General features: G+C 50.6%; 2 protein-coding genes across 2 annotated transcripts in view; one reads left to right on the top strand and one right to left on the bottom strand.

The window, feature by feature from the left end:
- Positions 1–20,094, top strand: part of LOC144174910 (ras-related protein Rab-32-like) — a 44,944-nt gene that overhangs the window by 14,955 nt on the left and 9,895 nt on the right. The gene's annotated exons all lie outside the window — the stretch shown is intronic.
- On the bottom strand, positions 8,723–12,007 carry LOC144175341 (CCR4-NOT transcription complex subunit 7-like). The gene is made up of 2 exons (XM_077704420.1): positions 11,518–12,007; positions 8,723–8,880 (listed from the first exon to the last, which is right to left on the bottom strand). Exons 1-2 carry the CDS (start codon positions 12,005–12,007, stop codon positions 8,723–8,725), a joined length of 648 nt encoding a protein of 215 aa, XP_077560546.1.

Raw genomic sequence — 20,094 nt, 5'->3', positions numbered from 1 at the left:
GCTTTGGGTTCAGCAACATATCAGAGCTCAGAACGGATCGTGCAGGAATTTCACAAGGCTGTGTCTACAGCGCTGTCCGACGGTACCATAAGCATTTCACTATATCGACGTCCACCGGGGTCGGTATAAAAATTCGGCATCCGGTGCTACATCGCTTTACTTAACATAAAGCGAGGTAACCTAATCTAAACTAACATAAAATGACGTAACAACACAAAGAAATAATTAAAAACACGAAAAACCAACCTAAGCCAGGGATAAAAAAAGAAAACAAAAAGTAAAAAGCCGGTCTCGAACCGTTTGAGGCAACCAACCAACCAGCCAACCGATCTTGGCATCAAGGAGTTAAGACGGAACCCCTACACCACACCGACAGACACTTTAGGTGGTGCTAGCCTGGTCCTAAATATACGGATGTCGTCGGACGGCACCCACTAGCCATGCCTGCAGCGTTAATCTAAAGTGCCATGGACGGCACTCGGACGGCACTCTAGAAACTGCGATTTCACGAACTCAGGTATATATAGGACAATGCTCATAGCATAATACGAAAAACGCGAAAACCGACTAAGCGTAAGATAGGAAAGAGCAAGGAAGCTAAATTAGGTGTATATAAGTTGGGGAAAACGCATTTTAAATGTACGAAGTAACCTTTCATCCTTTTTCACTTGAAAAAGCAGGAATTAAATCTACAATGCGTCCCCCATCTCAGCCCACCACAAGAATAAAGGCACTTGTCTGGAACTATGTGATACTTTGTAAAGTGGGAGAAATTTTTGGTTTCTTTAAAAGTTGTGGACTTCCCACCACAAGAATAAAGGCACTTGTCTGGCACTATGGGAGACTTTGTCAAGTGGGAGAAAATTTTGGTTTCTTTAAAAGTTGTGGACTTGGCATGATACATGAAGTAATTTTTTTATGGGTGGCATTTCATCATTTTTCGCATCCGCGCGCCATCGCTGGGTGTCTAAAATTTTAACGCTATTAAAAGGACGACGATAAACGGAGTTTCAGTCAATATGACTTATAATAATAGATGTTAATTTACCGGATGCCTGTTTGCGCTGGTCTTGATTTGATTGATTGTAGTGTTTAACGCGCCGACGCAACGCAGGCGATGAGGTGCGCCGAAGTGGAGGGCTCCGGATTCATTTTGACCACCTGGGGATCTTTAATGTGCGCCAAAATCTCATAAACACGGGCGTTTTTGCTTTTCGCTTCCATTAGAAAAGCGACAGCCGCGGCCGAGAATCGAACCCGCGTCCTCGTGCTCAGCAGCACAACGCCTTAGAAATGACCCACCGTGGCGGATGTTTGCGCTGGTCTCATTCTTTAGAAATACACAAGGTGCAAATTCAGCGGAATGCTGCCAAGGGCTGTATGGACAAGAACACTGCAGCTAAATTAAGGACTTAGGGTAACCAGGGCAGCCAAGACAGCTTGCTTTACCAGCAAAGTTGGCGTGCTACTCTGTTTTACTGCAGTATCATTAAATATCGGATCGGCGGCCATGACAAATGTGACCGCCCAAACTTCCGTAAGACTACCTGGTTTTTATATGAGGAGGTCTGATGTTCCTCAGATAAAAATACGTCAATGAATAATTTTAGTCAACGGTAACCTTAGCTTACGCTTTAATTCGCCTTTGCACCTTAGCGAATGGGGCATGGATACAAGAGAAGAATAAAGGACAAGGGTTTAAGAAAATAGCATACCTAAAGCTCGTAGATAAGACATGAGGTCTCTCTACCTCACAATATGCATAACGCTAGCTTTGCACAAGGCAGGCATTCATGCACACTGCGAGGAACCACCGTGGGTTCGGGCTAGTTGAGCACGCTCACGATACTGAAACGCCGTCGCGCCAAAGGGCGACAAAGGAATATGCCCAGGATACGCAGGGAAGACGTTTATTTTATACTAACATTCTAGTCACATATTTTACAGACCCAATTACATAATTTACAGCACAGGTATACGTACTTCCCGTTAGGTGAAAGGGGCGATGGGGCGCCACGCGCAAGTGCGCACGTTTCGTCGGCGCAGAGCCAGTGGGCTCTTCTGTCAGGGCAAATTCCGGGTTGCGCGCACGTTGTGCGCGCGCGCATCGCCGTGCTGGCCGGATCGGCTCGCAGCAGCGAGGGAGACGGGGCCCATTCGCTCACAGGCGCGTACCGCACGGCGTGTTCGTCGAGTGGTAGGTACAGCCTTACTATATGCAAGCGTAGGGACAACAGGAGCAGCCTTGGGCACGGGCCGCAGCCGGAAGGGCTGGTGGGCTTTCGCCGGCGCAACAGAGTTGCCGCCGGCTGGTAAAGAAAGCGTCACATACCTTCGGCCAACGCCTTCGGCGTCCTGGAAGCGTCTCCCCGAACGGACCCCCGCGCAGGACGCGCGTTCGCGTCCTCGGCGAGAGTCGGGTTCGGCATCGTTCAAACGGACCAATGAGGTGAGGTTAGCTCCGCTACCAGGGCGGAGCGCCCGCTGCGTGACAGTGTTTTATCGCAGCAAGGGTCGCTGCAGCCTTCACCTCAGGCAGGAGTTTGAGAGACGGCTCGGCTCTACGGAGTGGCGCCAAGACGAGCCGGAATTTTGGAGGAGAGAGGGGAAGAGCGCCGCGTAATGACACAAACCCAGTGATCGCGCAATGGCTATGGCGTCAGGATCCCCACACTCCCCTCTCCTTAAATGCCCTTGCCGGTCTGAGAAGAGTTGACCGGCCATCGCCCAGGCATGCAAAAGACGGCGAAGAGTAGAAAAGTATGCATGCACAGGGCAGTCTCAGTCCCCAGCCCATACCAAATATTTACAAACTACACTACCAACACTACCCCCCCTCCAGCACGAATGATACACACAGGAAACTACACGCGACACTGAGGTACATAATCGGTTCCACATGCATACACAAAATGAAGCTATTGAAATATACAATTACAATGAACGCGACACTATGATAATAACAATAATGGTAATAATAGTATATACATGCAGGACGATACTATGCTACATAGGATTACAAGAAAAAAAGAAACACGCACTACGACAATAAAGAATTAGGACAAAAGAGACGGCACAGGCATGCTATACAAACTACGCTGCGGTGCGAAAATAATATTTGCAAAAAAAATTCGGGAGACACCGTTCCGCGGGGCTTGTGCAAAGTTCGGCGGTTGGGAGCACAAAAGTTTTTGCGGGGAAACGTCCGTTGTGGAAAATCGAGGAGAGAAGATGGTGGGCACCAGTGCCGGAACGACCTCACCGTTGCGCGAGATAGCAGCTCCACGAGGGGGGTACCAGCCAGGAGGACATGCGGCTGGAGCAGCCAGCCGACAGGTATGATGACCGCGAGGGCGCTGCTCAGTTGTAGACCCCGCGTGGCACTCGATGGGTGCCCGCCAAGGAGCGACCTGCGCTGGTGGTCGCCGCTGCTCTGCGTGAGCGAGGCAGCATCCGGACGACAGTTGTTGAGCCCTGGTGCCCATGACGCATGGTGCGGTTCTGATGACACCACCATATTGTCCGCATCTGGAGAGGGCACCTATGCCGCAACTCGCAACTGGCCGCCAGTCCCCGTCGTCGTCGGTGCGTCGTCGTCGGTGCAGCGCAGCCCGGCCACGTTCGCCAGCTGAAGGTGGTGCGCAGGGGGTACGTGCCATTGACCGCCGAGTCAGCACAACTGTTCAGGGCCCGGTCAAGATCACGGCGCGGGAAACCCCCTCCCCATACGTCGGTTACTCTGCCCGCGGACCTTTAACCACACCGGCGAGGCACGACATGACGGAGGGCGCACTGGACGAAGCAGAAGCCACTCGCGGAATGCACCGTTGGGTTCGCTGAAGCCGGCAGAAGCACACACCAAACGCACTCACGAACGCCTCCACAACACGCGCGTCACAGTGTTCGTGCCACCGGGGCCAAGTCCCTTCGCAACAACGCGGTGCGCCCCACTCGTAGCGTACGCCCGGCCCGCGTTTTCCAGGAAAACACAACCTCCCGTTGGCATTGAGTATATGGTCCCCCAAAGTCTGGCCTGCTCTCCCAACTTCACACAGTTCACGCAACGGCCTCCAGTACGCGCTGCTCGCCCGAACACGGGGGCCGCGGACGGCCGAAATCCGACACCTTCAAAACAAGACTATAACTCTCGACCCTGGCTGCGCGCGAAAGCCAAAGACAGTCCTCGAAGGGCACTCCCGCGACCGACCCAGCCGCCGCTTTTCGGCATTCGCTCTTTCTTCAAGACTGCGCCCGAGTAAAAAAACAGAAGAGGAGTAAACTAGCCCTGCTCACTGCCAAACTGGATAAAAAAAAGAAAAGAAACGTACACAGCACTTCGTCCCGCATGCGCAGACTACGGGGGTTCCTGTACCAAATAAATAAAGTTAAAGCACTGCAAAAAGAAAACACTACATCGTGCACCGACAACACACACACATAAAAAAGAAAACAACCCTAACGCCTTCAACGAGGCTAACACACGAACCGTACCGAACCCAGAAACTAAGCAAACAAAATAGGTTCATGCTACATCACGCGGTACAACGCTCAAAATACTACGCGGAACACTTCCTCACCCTGTGCATTAAACCAGTGCTCTAAACAATAACAAAACAAATTAGGACAAGATACATTATGTGCAGTCATCAACGCCCAAATGGGGACACACTAATACAGACAGTGCCACGTAACATGCACACTCTTACAAACCGAGTAAAAAGAGAAAACATGCGCTTACAGCTTTGCTGGAGGGGAGAGAAAACTGACCACACAGATTGGGCTGGGGCGGCCAGGGCGGCCGCGCTGACTGAGACTGAGAGAAGTGAAGTCAGCACGGGGGCGAAAGCGCCTGCCGTTTAGTGTGCTATGATCACTGAGGTGATGAGCTGGCCGACGGAAGCCTGGATTAGCGTGGGTGCCTTGTCATCACCGCGCAGAGCCACTGTGCTCTAGCGCCAAATAGTCAGCCCGTGACACCATTTAAGTAAAGCTCTGCTTGCTTCTCGGCATAGGTCCCTTCAAGTCGCAAACGACTACCTGCCAAGGACGCATACTGTCAAATGGCTTCACAATTCCAGGCGGCTTCCCACCGTGCGCCCTCGCCGTTTGACAGACATGGCAGGATCGGCAACAGCGAAAATGTCTCGTTTCGTCCCGGGCCAGGTCACGGAGCGACTCAGTTTACCAAAACTTTGGAGCCGCCTAAATGCCCGGCGAATGGTTCGTCATGAGCTTAGCGCAGCAGTGCGGAACTCAGACTTAGGGGGTTACCACATTGAATGGTTCAATTGCCTCATCATCGGTGGCTACGTAGTTAAGCACGAGTCCTTCACCGTCCAGCAGAAATGAGTCCCCCGGGGCGTCGGCGACACACGCTGACTTCAGCCCCCCTCCCGCGCCTGCTACAAGACAAGTAGCATCTCGGCGCACGCCCGCAGCAGGACAAGCTACGTCTCGGCGTCTAAAAAAAAATCAAACTAAAAAAAAAATGTCTCCCAGAGACCGTCGCACATCCGTCGACATAAACGGGTCATTCTGCTGGCCGGCTACTAGCTCTTTTCGGCTCAATACAACCGCCTTGCAACGGGCATCGCTTCCCCCTCCTGATTTTACAGCCGAGGCCCGTCCGCTTTCCGGCGGCATGGAGTTCGCGAAAAGCGCCTGCCCCTCTCTGCGGGGTGTCTGCGCGCTCTTTCTCAACTCTGGGCCCTCTTCCTCTACTGAACGGCTGTCAATTTTGCCTCCTTTACTGGCACACGCTTTTGCACCGCCGGCTAAAGTCACACTTGGACAATAAATCTCGATGGATTACGAAGCACGAGATAGCGCGTCAACTACCATGTTCGTGCTCTACTCTTAGGGGACGGCAACAATAATATATCTCGCGTGCACTACTCCGAGTGGCGGCTGTGGCCTTTCTCCCGGAATACGTATACCGCCGCTCCAGTGGGGCGCGGTTGCACCGTCGCACTGCCCCGTGGGGCTGCGTTAACGAGGGGTGCACGCACACTCGCGTACGGAGGGGCAGTCGCCTCGTCCCCGTAGCAGCTACCGCTAGCGGATAAGCGTTAAGACTGATTCCGGTTGCGTACTCAGCTTAATTAGCGGCCAAAGGCTAATGAGCCAATGGCCCCACGTTGGGCGCCAGTTTGAGGTCTCTCTACCTCACAATATGCATAACGCTAGCTTTGCACAAGGCAGGCATTCATGCACACTGCGAGGAACCACCGTGGGTTCGGGCTAGTTGAGCACGCTCACGATACTGAAACGCCGTCGCGCCAAAGGGCGACAAAGGAATATGCCCAGGATACGCAGGGAAGACGTTTATTTTATACTAACATTCTAGTCACATATTTTACAGACCCAATTACATAATTTACAGCACAGGTATACGTACTTCCCGTTAGGTGAAAGGGGCGATGGGGCGCCACGCGCAAGTGCGCACGTTTCGTCGGCGCAGAGCCAGTGGGCTCTTCTGTCAGGGCAAATTCCGGGTTGCGCGCACGTTGTGCGCGCGCGCATCGCCGTGCTGGCCGGATCGGCTCGCAGCAGCGAGGGAGACGGGGCCCATTCGCTCACAGGCGCGTACCGCACGGCGTGTTCGTCGAGTGGTAGGTACAGCCTTACTATATGCAAGCGTAGGGACAACAGGAGCAGCCTTGGGCACGGGCCGCAGCCGGAAGGGCTGGTGGGCTTTCGCCGGCGCAACAGAGTTGCCGCCGGCTGGTAAAGAAAGCGTCACATACCTTCGGCCAACGCCTTCGGCGTCCTGGAAGCGTCTCCCCGAACGGACCCCCGCGCAGGACGCGCGTTCGCGTCCTCGGCGAGAGTCGGGTTCGGCATCGTTCAAACGGACCAATGAGGTGAGGTTAGCTCCGCTACCAGGGCGGAGCGCCCGCTGCGTGACAGTGTTTTATCGCAGCAAGGGTCGCTGCAGCCTTCACCTCAGGCAGGAGTTTGAGAGACGGCTCGGCTCTACGGAGTGGCGCCAAGACGAGCCGGAATTTTGGAGGAGAGAGGGGAAGAGCGCCGCGTAATGACACAAACCCAGTGATCGCGCAATGGCTATGGCGTCAGGATCCCCACACTCAGTTTGTGGTCTCTCTACCTCACAATATGCATAATCCTATCATTGCACAAGACAGGCATTCATGCACACTGCGAGGAACCACCGTGGGTTCGGGCTAGTTGAGCACGCTCACGATACTGAAACGCCGTCGCGCCAACTGAACACCGCCTCCGTTGGGCAGGTGGAGAAGGGGGCGACAAAGGAATATGCCCAGGGTAGGGAGGGAAGACGTTTATTTTATACTAACATTCTAGTCACATATTTTACAGACCCAATTACATAATTTACAGTACCGGTACGTACTTCCCGTTAGGTGAAAGGGGCGATGGGGCGCCACTCGCAAGTGCGCACGTTTCGTCGGCGCAGAGCCAGTGGGCTCTTCTGTCAGGGCAAATTCCGGGGTGCACGCACGTTGCGCGCGCGCGCATCGCCGTGCTGGCCGGATCGACTCGCAGCAGCGAGGGAGACGGGGCCCATTCGCTCACAGGCGCGTACCGCACGGCGTGATCGTCGAGTGTTAGGTACGGCCTTACTATATGCAAGCGTAGGGACAACAGGAGCAGCCTTGGGCACGGGCCGCAGCCGGAAGGGCTGGTGGGCTTTCGCCGGCGCAACAGAGTTGCCGCCGGCTGGTAAAGAAAGCGTCACATACCTTCGGCCAACGCCTTCGGCGTCCTGGAAGCGTCTCTCCGAACGGACCCCCGCGCAGGGCGCGCGTTCGCGTCCAAGCGAGAGTCGGGTTCGGGCCTCGTTCAAACGGACCAATGAGGTGAGGTTAGCTCCGCTACCAGGGCGGAGCGCCCGCTGCGTGACAGTGTTTTATCGCCGCAACGGTCTCTGCAGGCTTCACCTCACGCAAGAGTTTGAGAGACGGCTCGGCTCTACACAGAGGCGCCAAGACGAGCCGGAATTTCGGAGGAGAGAGGGGAAAAACGCCGCGTGATGGCACAAACCCAGTGATCGCGCAATGGCTATGGCGTCAGGATCCCCACAGACATCAGTACAAATTGGAGAGTTACATAGCAAACAGATTTGAGGCCAGTGTCTGTACAGATGTAAAAGCCCAATAAAAGTTCGCAACAGCATATATATGAGCCGCACAGTTCAGCGCTGACTAGGCAGTCAATGCGAGCAACCCGTCGGAGCTTGGCAGACGGTAGTGCATTTATCATCATCGACTTTGCCTCCAAAATACACTTGCCGGATTTCGCAAGAACACGCGCTAGTAAGGAAGCCGTCGATGCCCGGTCGATGATGTTGCCGAATTCGTTGAAGTTGCTGAGTCTTCGCTGCATCTCGAGGGTACTTCCCTGAAGGCTAGGGCAGGTGTTCATGAGGCACTTAATATCCCACGCAGCCGGAAATTCAACGACCAGTGGATAAAAGTGGTCGTCCATTCCGCAAATTTATAACCCCATCAGTACGTTTAGCAGGTAGCAGACTTCAAATCCACCGTGAAAGGCGGGCCACCTGGCGTTTCCTGACAGGGCGACACCACAGGACGCCAAGAGTTGAGCGTTCCGGTCAACGCCCCCCCTGATCGTGCTTCTTAAACTTTGGGCCAGGTTTTACGAGTGGCCGGATGACATTGTTCGCACGTCTGGCTTTCTCGGTATAGAAGCGAGTGGAGCAGCTTGTAACGGAGTTGCCCCCTCAGCTCCAAGTCATGCCCACCGAGATAACGTTGATCAAGTTCACGTTGTCGCGTACCAGGGAGCACTGGCAAGCAGATGGGTGGAGCAGACGCTCTTCAGGCCTTCCCAGAAGGCCTGGGGACTGGGTGTCTATGGTGGCGTAGTGGTGCGTCTTCACTAGGTGCGCGATGGTGTCAGACTCTTGCTCAAAGTCGGGTGGTAACAGAACTCTTGCCGTGCAAGATTAGCTACTGGCGTTGGGCCGCTTGTTGTCGCCATTAACACGGCCTCCTAGTTGACCAGGAGGCGCCCTAGTTCGAACCTGGAACGGAGCATGGCAAAGGTGTTTCGAGATTCTGTTGTTCTGTGGAAGCCAGGCCTTCTGTGTCCACGAATGTGATGACGACGACGGTTACGACGACAATGATGACCATTTTCCTGGGTGAAAGGCTCATACCGAACCGGGGCTTTGCCTTTTCTTCTTCTGCGGTATTACTTTTTAGATGCGACGCTCAGAGCATCTCTTGTCGGCGGCCCTGTCCTTCCTTCGTGAGTCCGTTGTTGTCCGCGGCGTGCGTCCGCTGTCCGCAGCCGCTCTCCTCTCCGATAGCGAACACTCTCTCGCGAGGGGCATTGGATTGGATTGGATTGGATTTGGATTGGATTGGATTAAAGTGGATTGTGTTGGATTGTGTTGCGTCATAGCCGCGGCAGACGCACTGGCGCCGGCGCGTGCCCAGGTGAGAGCGTGTGCGGCCCAGCGCGCTCTCACTCCGCCGGTGGGCGGCGCTGCGCGTGGTGCTGCGCATGTGCAGTACTCTCTCTCTCAGCGGTTTCCTCTCCTTCGGGTGCGCTGCGCATATATAGTGCCTAGAATATAACCGGTGTGCCGCTCTCCGGCGGCCTTTCGGTCGACGGTTGCTCTGCGCTTGCGCTTGAACCCCCTCAGCGTCGCATCACACCAGGGTTCCCGCGAGGGGAGGTGGGCGTAATTTTTCTTCAGCATACTTCGTCTTCTAGGCGCGAATGCAAATACGCGAATGTGCTGAATGCTCATAAAACACGCAGCACGAGCATGATGCACATTCATTGGCAGGATATCGATGGCGCCTCCCCATTCAGGGGGATTGCACAAGATGTTGAAGGATGGGTAACAAATAGAACTAGATGGAAATCAGTGTGAGGAGAAAACTTTTGGGAAAGTAATGGAAGAATTTTGAGAAAAACATGTTGCTGTTTTTAGCCTTGCTCGGCATATACACATGGTTTCCGACCCATCACAGCAGCGGCAGCGCCTTCTCGGCCGCGATTTTGTGTCACCCGAACACCGACCATGTTTTCCCCCAAGGAATATTGAGCATTAGTAATTATTTTTATGTGTTATAATCATGCATTGTGCAATAATTTTATAATATTGTAATTAGGTGAATTTACATAAAGAGTTCGCGTATCGTATTGTTCTGGAAGAGGGGCATACACACGAAGGGTATGAACACCTCTATTCGGGTATCTTTTCTTGTACATTTTTTTTGTCTTTACTTGCTTTAACTGGAGTACGATAGCTGCACTGAGCCCTATCCCCAGGTGACCATAATTAATACTGAGGCACCGGCGCACCTCATAGGACAGGCGAAGCTTCGGCGCGTTAAAACCCCGAATTCGAATTTTTGTACTTAGCCCCGGCGATTCCAGTATTTATCGTGCCGAAAATTAGATAAAGGGGTAATGCTCCCTAGACGAAGCTATTATGGCTAACTTTATAAAAATAAGGTTTCAAATAAATTTGAGTTATTTGGAGGCATCAGTTTTTCCAGGTTGAACCACTGCACACAACCTTGCAATGTTTAACAGAGTCCTGCCCGCAACAACAATAGTTTGCACAATACAAATTATTGCTTTTGTTTCATTTTCAATGTAAAAGAAGTGCGAGCGGCACCCTCATTTTCTTTGGAATGGCGCCTCTAAGGCAGGGTCGGTATCGTGAGATCAGCGGTCCTGGATACGGTCGCCGCAGACACTTGCAGGTCCTCGGCCGTAGGTGGAATGGCCATCGGATTTTTGATTAGCAGACATTGGCAGGCGTTCTTCGGCCTGTACGTCATGTTCAGTTTATGAGTGTCTATCAATAAATTGATCGACCAATCAAATATTTAAGAATAATTAATACGGTATTTATTACACAGTACAAAAATAGCTCAATCAGTAAATGAACCTATTCACTCTAAGCAATTATTTCAATCAATAACTTCGTTTGATGCCAAAACGCACTGTGTGTTCGCCTCTCAAATAATTTCTTTTCCTTTCGGGAACAGAAAGAAACCCGGATGACATTCCCGAAGAAACTACACGAAAGAAATGTCTTAGGGAGAAAAACACGCAAACACAATAACTTGGGTTACGAAAATATAGGTCTTCAGGTCTATCTTGGCTAAGCGAAAAAAACAAGCGCGAAAGTACACACGGCAGCGCTAATTAGGCACTATCAGGAACTGACTCCGCATAACCCGTCGGGGCCTAGGGGGAAGAGGGGGGGGGGGGGGCAAAAAGGTCTCATCGGGATGGAGTCCCTACATGCGGTCCGGCTACGAGGGGCATGTATGGCATCTTCATGTAGAGGAATCCGGTACCGCGTCGTAGTTGGAACTGCCATCCAAGAAAGTTTCACAGAAGCTGGTGACGAGGATCAAGACCGCAGTGTATTTATCGTCTTATTTTCTCTATGAAACACACTTGGCGGGCATTGAAGAAACCGGCGCCGGTGTACAAGCCGTAGCTGTCCGCTCCCAGCCATTTCGACTGCGGGATCTTCACTACCTCCCGTGGGCTTCGCTACCGCCTGTGGCATGACGCACTTTATGTCATAGATGGCCGAGAGCACGTGGGCAGCGGACACGTGGATATACTTTTCCGCTGGCAAATGTCCCATCAGCACCATAAGCAGGTAACCGAAGGCAAACCGATTGGGCGATGCGGTCCACGTGGCGTTTTCTGACAGGACAACAGCGGACGTTGTGAACTCCGGAGCGAACTCATTTGAATCAATGCCTTCCTTCTCGTGCTGCTTAACCTGCTTGCCACGTTTGACGACATGCCGGATGTACTCACTGGAACGTGTGTCCATTTCAATATAGAAGTGAGTGGAAGAGCTTGGAACGGGGTTGCCGTTCTCGTCGAGGAACTTAAGGCCGACCGAGACCACGTTCATCCGGGCCACATTTTCGCGTACCAACGCGCACTGGTGAGCAGATGGTCGTAGCGGGGGCTCGTCAGGTCTCCCCAGAACACCCGGGGACTCTGTATCCATGGCGCCGTAGGGTCCGAGCGAGTCGCGCGATGGTGCCGAACACTTCTCGAGGTTGGACTCCCAGGCAGCTCGTACGGTGGATTACTCGGTGGTGGCGTTGGGCCCGTTGTTCTCACCATTATATCCAACCACGTCGTCGACCGGGTGGCGGCCGCTTTCGGAGCTGCTGCATGACGTGTGCGTGCCGACCCGTAGCTGTTCTGTGGAAGCAGGGCGTTCTGCGTCCACGACTGAGACGATGATGATGATGATGATGTCCTCAAATACTTTGGCACGTACCCACAAGGGGGGATTGGCCAGGGCTAAACCGGTTAAATACGTGGGGACTTCAAAATACCTATTTCCGGAAAGAGGCTGTAAAAGGAAACTTGTGAATGAAACCCGAATTACCCATTAATCAGCACCGTTTAGCAATTCAAACGACCTGAGGCAGAAAGAAAAATTTGAATGCAACGACTGAGACCCCCGTTGCGATGATGGTGATGATGATGATAATGCCACCCCTCATTCGTCGTCTTCTTCTGCTGTCTTTTCATAAGAAGGCTTCGTCTTCTACATGCGAATGGAAATCCACTAATCTGCTGAGAACGCTTCAAACGTCGTGACGAAGGGCCTGAAAAGAGCCGAAGCCTGTCTGCTCCACCGCGTAAGAACAGACTCAGCCCGTACACCAGCTTGGCTACATAAAATCAACATTGTTTCATCCCCTTTGTGCCCCTCGTGCAGTGTGACTGGTGACATTGATCACTTCATTATGAACTGCTCCAAAACCAACCCTGAGCGGACGAACTTTTTTCGTGATCTCCAGAAGTTAGGAGTGCCCCATGCTACATCGGAGGACATTATTTTTCCTAGGGACCACTGGATTGTGCGAAGAGAAGTGTCTCATCTCCTACTCGGATTCTTGCAGTCCACAGGACTAAGTGAGGTGTGGTGACATAGCGTGTCTGTTATTTTAGGACTAAGTGATGTGTTATGACTTTGAGAGATTTGATATGGTATTGGGGACGATTAGGCGGAGCAATTGCCGGCAGCTATGCAAGGCTAAGTCCGCCTTATTCAACAATACTTACTACTACTACTACTACTACGCAGCTAGTGCATAGTGCAGATTGGTTGGTTCGTGCAAGGTAATAGGCGCATATTCACTTAGTAGGTTTGGCCAAGACTGTGCTAACATATGATGCTTTAAGATGAGAATAAAATAGAATTACACTTAAATAAAAGCGTAGAAGGATAGATTTGGGGAAAAGAATGTAAACATTTTGAGAAAAAAAAAATGTGCTCTTTATAGCGTATCGTCTTCTGAGATGGGTACGCACGCACGGAGGCCATCGCCCAAACCTTAGCACGCCTCGGAACAGGCATCGTATTTACTTGTTCTTACGGGAGTGCAATGGCTTAATGAGCCGGATCCTCAGGAGGTCAAAATTAATCCGGAACCTACGGCACGCCTCATATCCCTTGGGTAACTTCAAAGTGTTAGACCCCAGAATTTAAATTTTTGTGCTTTGCCCCTCTGATTCCAGTTTTGTTGGGGCCCAAAAAATATGTGAAGTGATTATGCTCCCTAAACGAAGTAATTTCGACGCACTTTATAAAAAAAGGGTTGAAATAATTTTGTTTTGGGCCTCATATTTGGAGTCATCAGTTTTCTGGGGTTGAGTCATTGCACCTCGACCTCGTCCATGTGATTTTGAAGGGAATAAAATACGTATAATAAATATTAATAAAATCTCTACCGCAGCTGACAGAATAGAACAAGCGGAGCTTTCGAAGTTAATCAATAAGCGTAAGACAGCTGCATACGGAAGTATAATATGGGGAGGATCGAATACGCTGTAAAAAACGGAGGTAGCCTGAAAGCTGTGAAGAGGCGTCTTGGCGTGGGGAAAAATCAGATGTATGCACTTAAAGATAAGCAAGGCAATGTCATCACAAATAGGGATAAAATAGTCACAGTGGCCGAGGAGTTCTACAGGGATCTGTACAGTAGCCGGGACATCCAGGATAATGCCGAACGTGACAGTAGTTCAGAGGAGATAGACATCCCACCAGTAACGACCGAAGAAGTAAGGAAGGCTTTGAAAGAAATGAAAGGGGCCAAAGCACCTGGTGAGGATCAGATAACAGCAGACCTCTTGAAGGATGGCGGAGAAATTGTACTTGAAAAACTGGCAAACCTGTATACGCAATGCCTAATGACCGCAATGGTACCGGAATCTTGGAAGAACGCGAACATCATCCTAATCCATAAGAAAGGCGACATGAAGGACGAAAAATTACAGGCCGATCAGCTTACTGTCAGTCGTCTACAAGGTATTTACCAAGGTAATCGCCAACCCAATCTCTGCAACCTTAGATTTCAGTCAACCTAAAGAACAAGCAGGGTTCCGTAAAGGTTATTCAACAATGGGCCATATTCACACGATCAATCAGGTGATATAGAAGTGCGCTGAGTATACTGAACCCATATATATAGCCTTCATAGATAATGAGAAAGCATTTGACTAGGTCGAAACCCTAGCAGTCATTCAGGCATTACGGAACCAGGGGTTAGATGAGCATTATGTAATAATACTAGAGGATATCTAGAATGGGTCTACAGCTATCATCATCCTCCATAAGGAGAGCAGTAAAATATCTATAAGGAAGGGTGTCAGACAAGGAGACACAATCTCTCCAATGTTATTCACAGCATGTTTACAAGAAGTATTCAGAACGTTGGACTGGGAACAGGTGGGAGTAAGGGTTAATGGATAATACCTCAGTAACCTCAGATTTGCTGATGGCATTGCCTTGCTAAGTAACTCGGGGGACGAATTGCAAAGCATGCTTTCCGCACTGGACGAACAGAGTAGAACCGTGGGCCTGAAAATTAATATGCAGAAAACTAAAGTAATGATCAATAACCTCGGGACAGCACAGCGGTTTGAGATAAGTGGCGAGGCAGTGGAAGTGGTAAGCGAATATATCTACTTAGGCGAAGTTGTGACCCCAGATCCCAACCATGAGGCAGAGATAATTAGAAGGATCAGAATGGGGTGGGTTGCATATGGCAGGCGTTCTCAGATAATGAATAGCAGCCTACCATTGTCGCTGAAGAAGAAAGTGTATGACAGCTGCATCTTACCGGTACTCACCTACGGGGCAGAAACTTGGAGGCTCACTAAGAGGGTTCAACTTAAATTGAGAACGACTCAGCGAGCAATGGAACGGAAGATGATAGGTGTAACATTAAGGGACAAAAAGAGAGCGGAGTGGGCCAGGGAACAAACGCGTGTTAAGGACATATTAGTAGAGATTAAGAAGAAGAAATGGACGTGGGCAGGGCATGTAATGTGAAGGCAAGATAACCGCTGGTCATTAAGGGTAACAGAGTGGATCCCTAGAGAAGGCAAGCGTTGCAGGGGGCGGAAGATAGTTAGATGGCCAGATGAGATAAAGAAGTTTGCGGGGATAAATTGGTCACAGTTGGCACAGGACCGAGGTAATTGGAGAATAATGGGAGAGGCCTTTGCCCTGCAGTGGGCGTAGATAATCTGCTGCTGCTGATGATGATGATGAATAAATATTCAACTTGACTAATACCACTGTATGTTACATGTAGCGGACGATTCTTGAACCCTACGTACTGTCAAGAACAAAGAAAATAAAATATTTATTCATAAAAACATTTATTCGTATGTTCCGAAAATTTTGCCAGAGTTGCTATGTCTGCTTGCAGTTTTCTGTTATGCCCATAAAAAGAAATAACACCTACAAAAGTATGGAAATGCGGAGCAGATATAAACATAAATGCTTAACAATCACGAAAGCCAGAAACACAGAAGTAAATAACTGCGCCTATATGAAACTAACAAAGGATTGCATGCAGCGGATATCATAAACGTGTAAAGCACGAAAAAAACAGCTTCTGGGTGGCCGTCTTATTTTTGTGTCATTTTGTCATCGAAGAATTTTTTTTTTCATTTGTGCGTGTACTCGACGGTTAGGGGCAAATCTTAACGCCTATGTATGCTATGCCAATATATTGCGTAAGAGAAATTCCTCAACCATAGCGTACTGTGGGTAATTGCACCAAAATTAGTCACACAAAAATCTGGTCCATCTCCATCAATGTGAAACCTGGGGAGGGGCGAAGCATGCAGTGTATAAGTTTATTCTTGGCGCCTTGGCGTGTTTGCCAACTGAGATGAAACGAGTGTCCCAGTGTTTCAGTACCGTGCCTGCATGAGAGGACGATTACTAGGGCGACATTAGAAGCCGACAGCCCGAGGCATTAAGAGGCTTCGCCCTTCAAAAATACGTCAAAAAGAAAGAGAGAGAGATAGAGATAGAGATAGAGAGAGAGAGAGAGAGAGAGAGAGAGAGAGAGAGAGAGAGAGAGAGAGAGAGAGAGTAAACGTGAAAATTATATTTTGATTAGGGCAACAAAATATGTTCGTGAGAAAAAATTACCACGCCAACTTCGAGGCACCACCCCCTACGGAGAAGACTGCCCCCACCTTTGAACAAACTACAGCAAACCCTTTAAAAAGTGACGCATGAAAGCAACTAGAAATCTCCCGCAGGGAACAAGATTCACACAGGCCAAAGCTCAAGAAGGGGGGGGGGGGGGGTGCGATAAAGTCCGCAGTCATTACCGGCGGAGGTACTCGAGCAGCCAGGCCTGCGGTTTCGCACGTGAACATCCTCTACTTCGTTCTGAGCTTTTGTTCTGAGCAGCGACTCTCCGTCGCGTGGCGGAGCGCGAGCACGCGGAGCACGGCCCTCGACCACTTGACCTACGAGACGTCTGCCCCATTACCACCCCGCATTCGGTTCCTGACTGACTCCCTAATGGCGCTACGTGAGCTCCGGAAACCGTCCTCCGATCACCCTCTGGTTCATCAGATTCAACATATGATTAGTCTGCTTGCTCGAAATAGTACCTCTGTACGTGTTGCGTGGATACCGGGACACATGGCTCAGGGTTCCGACGACCAGGCTGCCCGTGACGCAGCGCAGCAGATTCTTGAAGTAACTCCTCCACTGGTTGATAGCCCTGCTCCCCCGGTCTCCCTTAGGCAACAGCTCTATCACGCTCGTCAGGCTAGGCACAACCGCCTTGCCGCTGCCACTCCTGTAGGTTTCCTGCATAACGCCCCATCACTTACTCGTTCTGCCGAAGTTTTTATTAACAAATTTCACTTGAACGCTGCATTGACTCCCAACATCACACGCAAATGGCGTAACCCGACCGGCGATCCTCCGCCCTACTGCCCATATTGCAACACAGCTACAACAGCAAAACGGACCCACCTTATTTGGCACGGCTCTGCGTACTAATCCTTCCACCCCACCCTGCTGAATGCCCTACCCAATCCAAACGAGATAACCCTCACGACACTCAGCAACCCTAATTTCTTTGCTGCCCTTGGCCGCTTCGCTCTCGAGAGTGTCCTCGCAAAAGTACTTCAGGCGGGGTAAACCAGCCGTATCTGTGCATACAGCAACTCACTATTCCTGTCCAGGATCTTCAAGTGAACATCACCTCGTGACCATCTCTCCCTTCCCCTTTTTCCCCCTTGCGGCCCCTGGACCCTCCTTGTGTTAATAAAAAACTTTCACTCACTCACTCTTTGCACAGAAACAGTACATGCAGCTAAATCAAATCGGTAACCAGGTCAGCGAAAACATCTCGCCTTTCAAGCAAAGTTGGGCCACTACTTGGATTTTATGCCGGCGCACACAACCTGGTACCAGCTGCCGTATCAAAGGTCCCCGCGCACACTCGGTAAGGTTGCCTGATTTTAATCTGAGTCCACCTGACGTTGGCACGATCACAATTTATCATTTTCATTTAATGATTTTAGTCAAGGATAGTTAACCTTGCGTCTTAATTTGCAGCACTGCTAAGTAGCTGTCCACAAATTTTACTACTTAGAGTGGGCAAGGGGCGGGAGGAGGGCAAAATGGGTGAGGGTTGTATTTTACAAAGCACAACAGAAGACTACACGTGGTTCAGAAAATAGTATAATTATGTCCGTAAATAAGCCGCCAGCAAAAACTAGAGAGTTATACAGCTTTGAGACCGGCGCCTGTATATAGAGAAAAAACAAAATAGTTATCAGCGCTGCAGCATACATGCAGCTAAAGAGTTGAGCGATTATAAGGCACTAAGTGCGAGCAAGCCACCATATCTTGAGGGTCTGCAGTGCATTTGTCGTAGTCGGTTTTGCCCAAAAATGCACTTGTTGGATTCTTAAGAGACAGGCCAGAGTGAGGAAGCCGGTGCTGCCCGCCCGGTGATGTTACCGGATTCGTTATTGCTGGGTCTTCTACACATCTTGGGGGCATTTCCTTGGAGACTGGGGCATCTGTTCGTAATGCACTTGACATCACAAATAGCCGGCAATTCAAAGAGCAGAAATTAAGAGAACCTACATTACATTAGGCAAGGCCTGTCCCATCAGCACCTTAAGCAGGTAGCCAAAATAAAATCCGCCGTGAAAGGCGAGCCACCTGGCGCTTTCTGACAAGGCGACACCACAGGACGCGAAAGGTTCGGTGCTCAGGTCAAGGTCATCCTCTTCGTGTTCCTTAGACTGTTTTACAGATGTGACGAGTGGTCGGATGGAATCGTTGTCACATCTGTCGGTCTTGGTATAGAAGCGGGTGCAACAGCTTGGGACGGGGTTGCCGCCTCGGTCCGGGAAAGTCATACCAACCGGGATAATATTCATCAAGTTGACATTGTCGCGTACCAGGGAGTACTGGTAATGATATGGGCAGAGCTGAGACTCGTGAGGCCACTGCACAACGCCCGGGAACTCGGTGTCCATGACGGAGTAGTGGTGTGTCTGCACTAGGTGCACGATGGTGTCCAACCCTTGCTCCAGGTTGCGTGGCCACACGAGTCGTTCGGTTCTGCGGAATTCGCTGCGGGCGTCGGGCCCGCCGCTGTCGCTGTTAACACGGCCAGTTCCAGCGTTGTTGACCGGGTGGCGGCCAGATTCGAAGTTGGAACGGAGCATGGCAGACGTGTTCCGAGACGCAGCTGTTGCGTGGAATTCGGACCTGCTGTGTGCACGAATGCGATGACAAAGACGATGACGACGACAATTACGATAATGAGGATGATGATGTCCCAGGGTGAATGGGACATACCCACCCGGTGTTCGGTGCCGTGTTACGCTTCTTGTTCGGTTTTTTTTTAAAGCATACTTCGTCTTCAACGTGCAATGCACATCTTCCAATCTGTGTTAAACCTACCAAACATGCAGCGCGTTTACAACGCATACGTTGCTGCTTGTTCGGTTTCATTCTCATTAATATTTAGTTCCCGATAAAGTGTATCAAGAGCGGCGCAGCCTTACTGGTGTCACTTTGGCAACACGCGAACACAGACCGTGTTTTAATTGTGACTCTAAATTGATTATTAACCGTTATTTTTATGCAAAAAATGTTTACTATTCAGTAATTTTGTTAGCAACGAAGCTCTTTAGCAAATCGTAATTTTTCGTGTCCTCAGTTAAAAATACTAAGAAATTGCCGAGCGCGCGCACGTGAGCGCGGACCTCGCGGTGACCGCCCGGCAGTAAACAAAACCAAGGAAATAGCGAGAGCTCGTGCGTGCGCGCCCCGTGATGGCCGCCCGGGATCCCCTAGGCACGTTTGCAATCCAAGCATAAACTTAGGGACATTGGCCAAGATAGGTAAAAAAAACGAAAAAATTGCTGCGTTCCCCGTAGTGGGGGCAACCCTTGCTCGGAGCGATAGACATGTCATAGCGAACGCCCCTCCGAGGTGATGTCCAATGGTTATCACTTCCAACAAAAATGAAGAAAGCTCACACTCATAGCAACAGTGTTCGAGTAAACGTCGCTGTGGCAGTGAAGAAGCAGCAAATCGGCTGCAATCGTGGACTTAAGCCCTCCTGATGGTCGTGAAGGTTGCGTACAGCTTTGTTATACATTGCGGTTTTACGTGTTTATATGAACTGCAATCATTTTTTTTTTTTTCACAAACCTCTATAAGCAAATGTTCCTGCACTGCATTATGCTTTTGACGTAAGGCTTCGAAAACTACAAAACGTAGATTCG

The sequence above is a fragment of the Haemaphysalis longicornis genome, unplaced genomic scaffold (assembly GCF_048455015.1).
Source record: "Haemaphysalis longicornis isolate Haplotype H1 unplaced genomic scaffold, Haemaphysalis longicornis Haplotype H1 scaffold_3, whole genome shotgun sequence".
In the NCBI taxonomy this organism is placed as follows: Eukaryota; Metazoa; Arthropoda; class Arachnida; order Ixodida; family Ixodidae; genus Haemaphysalis; species Haemaphysalis longicornis.
This window is presented reverse-complemented; position numbering and strand designations above follow the sequence as displayed.

Excerpts from the sequence above, each read along its gene's own strand:
- LOC144175341 (XM_077704420.1), bottom strand. The coding sequence starts at position 12,007 with ATGGATACAGAGTCCCCGGGTGTTCTGGGGAGACCTGACGAGCCCCCG. Across the intron at positions 8,881-11,517 it reads GGTAGCGAAGCCCACGGGAG|TGAAGACGCACCACTACGCC; the intron begins GTAGTGAAGATC and ends TCGCGCACCTAG.